This window comes from Arachis ipaensis, chromosome B07, assembly GCF_000816755.2.
Source record: "Arachis ipaensis cultivar K30076 chromosome B07, Araip1.1, whole genome shotgun sequence".
In the NCBI taxonomy this organism is placed as follows: Eukaryota; Viridiplantae; Streptophyta; class Magnoliopsida; order Fabales; family Fabaceae; genus Arachis; species Arachis ipaensis.
Genome location: NC_029791.2, coordinates 1496375 through 1499350, shown reverse-complemented (window position 1 = coordinate 1499350; position 2976 = coordinate 1496375). Strand labels below are relative to the sequence as shown.

The window sequence follows — 2976 nt, the reverse complement described above, 5'->3', positions numbered from 1 at the left end:
ATAATTATTGTAGTCTTGCAATAAAAAAACTTCAGTCGTTGCATGAATGATTAGGAGTGGTAATGGGTAGGGTAGGGTAGGGTTTGGATCTAACTCTAATCCTATCCGCGGGTTGAGATTTTTATATAAACTCAACCCTACTCTATTTGCAGGTTGAAAATATCCCAACTCTAACCCTATCCGCTTTTAACCTGTGTGTATCCAACTCTACTTGCGGGTTACAAAAAATATACAACATTATTATATAACTTGATGATAATTTAAAATAGAACTGATTTTTATGTAAAAAAAAAAAAAATTAAATTATCAATTAATGATTTTCTTTTAGTGGTTAAGGATCTTTTGCATGTAGTGAGAGGTCTTTAATTCAACATCCACTTAAAATATATTTTTATATAAATATATAACATAAACATATATAGAGTGCGAGTTGATCGGATAGAATTGAGGCTCAACCCGCACCCTATCCGACCTGCACGAAAATCCTACCCGCACCTTACTCTATCCGCTGTGAATCGGGTTGATAAGCCTACCCGGTCGAATAGGATCGGGTTGGGTACTCGCGAATAGAGTACATATTGCCACCTATGAATGATAGTGAGATGGACTGTCACATACGCATGTTCCGCTTGATGATAATAATAACTAACAAAAAAAAAAATAATTTGATAATGATCAAATGTTATAATATTGGGCCTGAATTTAAAGTAGTGTAAATAATTTGTTTTGTTAGTGTGCAACCAAAATTTAAAAGAAAGAATAACAAACAAGGCTCAATGATGGTCCAGACTCATAATCATAGCATTTAGCTCATTTATTCATGAAATGGAAATTTTTTTTCACGAAAATATCCTCTAAAATTGTGATTAGGGTTCTAAACGTGTGCGACACGCGTTTGTACAAAATTGTCAAGTCTTTTATATTTGTCTAACAACTCTTCATGCGCCATTAACAAAGCTTCTAACTCTTCAATTGACACTGGAGAAAACCTAGCAGTTATAGTGGTGATGAATGAGGTATACTCCTCTGGCAGCCCATTTAAAATAGCGTCTACATGATCAGAGTCATTTATCGTCGCTCCAACACAAATTAAAGAATCTACTACCTTCTTTATCTCTAGCAAATAATCGCAAATCGAACATTCTTTCTTCTTGTTTACTAGTTTGTTCTTGAGTTGTCTAATCTTCACCGTGATCTGTGATGCAAAGAAAGTCTCCAATCTTTTCCAGATCTAGTGAAAAAACATACATCCAACCATGTGTGTATTGAATCTCTTACGCATTGATGCAAGAAGCCAAATCTTGAGTTGTGCATCCTGTTTCTTCCATGTTGCGTATTTTGGATTCACTGTGCCTAAAGCTTCATCTTCAATTAAAAGATGCTTCATTGGAATTGACTCGCCTGTGATGTGATTCAACATTTCGTAACCTTATATCATAGATTCTACTTGATCTTTCCATGGCAAAAATTTTTTTTCATCCAGTTTCATTGCAATCGGACTTGAGAAAGCTTGAGCAATTTGTGCAGTAGTTAGTGATGCGGAAGTCATGGTCACAAGGATCTGGAGCTCTGATACCATATAGGTATCAGGCCAGAACTCAATAGAGAGAGCGAAGAAGAGAGATAGCGTTAGAGGAAAAAGAATGATCTGAATTAGAAAATGTATGGTTAGTTTACAATGGTGTGTGTGCCGATTTATATACCCACTAGTGTGACTAATCCTTTTAACAGACCCTCTGCATAACACACACACTCACTGCATGACAAATAGCTAATCACATTACAAAAAAGTTTAACTAACTATTATTATACACACCACATGCTAATCTCTTTCAATAAATTTAACTCAACTTCAAAATTAAGTAATTTATGAAATGAGAGATATTTTATATTTTTGAATTATTTATAGACTTTATCTTTGGGTTATAGAATTTGTAATAGAAATAGAAAAATGATCAAATGTGGTGAATAAAACATAATATATAAAATCATTCTTTTAATTTTCTCACTTTAGGAATAATTTATATTAAGGAGAATGCTAGGGAGACAATAACTTTGTTGAACAATATAAACAATCACTAATCAAATAAAACACACTACACCTCCAAATTAACCCTCTAAATTTTAATATTAAAATAATCATCCGTACACTAATAAAATGAACATCTGATATATCTATTGTTTACATTGTTTAATATTTTCATTGTTCACCTATACTTTTTCTTATATTAATTAAGGTTGATGATGAATAATGGGAATTAAGCAGAGATCATTTCTTCTTCTTATAGTGATCCCAAACAACTCAGTCATATCAAGTTCCTCATTCTTGATTCCATTGGGAAGCTTCCAATCAAAATGGTAAAGCAATTGAGCAAGTGGCAACTCCATGTTTGGTGTAGCAAATGTAATTCCGGGACACATTCTTCTTCCACCACCAAATGGAATAAACTCAAAGTTTGTGCCTCTATTATCAATTGAATAATTATCAACAAACCTCTCGGGCTTAAATTCCATGGCATCAACCCAATACGTTGGATCTCTTCCAATTGCCCAAGCATTGATAATAATTCTAGAATTGGCTGGAATTTGATACCCTTTGATTTGGCATGGTTCTTTGTTCTCTCTAGGAACTAACAATGGCACAGATGGATGTAACCTTAAGGTTTCTTTGATGATAGACTTAAGGTATGTCAATTGGTGCAATTCTGATTCATCCACATACCCTTTGCTACCATAAACCCTTCTAACTTCAGATTGTGCTCTTTCCATCACTTTTGGTTTCTTTATCATTTCAGCCATTGCCCATTCTACAACTGCTGAAGATGTTTCTCCACCACCAATAAACATGTCCTGCAAATGGATTAATTATAACAAAATTAAAGGTATTGCTAACAAACATGTATGTTAAGGAATTAATAATCTTATTAATTTAAAGAAAAAATTTTATAAAAAATTAAATAGTTAAAACTTTTGATG

At 33.2% G+C, this 2976-nt stretch overlaps 1 protein-coding gene across 4 annotated transcripts in view; it reads right to left on the bottom strand.

Moving 5' to 3' along the window:
• Positions 1–2976, bottom strand: part of LOC107607971 (cytochrome P450 71D10) — a 7654-nt gene that overhangs the window by 3070 nt on the left and 1608 nt on the right. Inside the window, exons 3-4 of one of the 4 annotated variants that reach the window (XM_016309861.2) lie at positions 2228–2850; positions 1984–2025 (exon numbers count right to left, since the gene is read on the bottom strand). The exons of 2 other annotated variants lie outside the window; for them this stretch is intronic. In XM_016309861.2, coding sequence (XP_016165347.1) covers positions 2233–2850 — 618 coding nt within the window. In that variant the 3' untranslated portion in view covers positions 1984–2025; positions 2228–2232. Of the gene's footprint in view, positions 1–1983; positions 2026–2151; positions 2851–2976 lie in introns of those variants that run through there. One more of the 4 variants, XM_016309862.2, reaches the window with a different exon arrangement.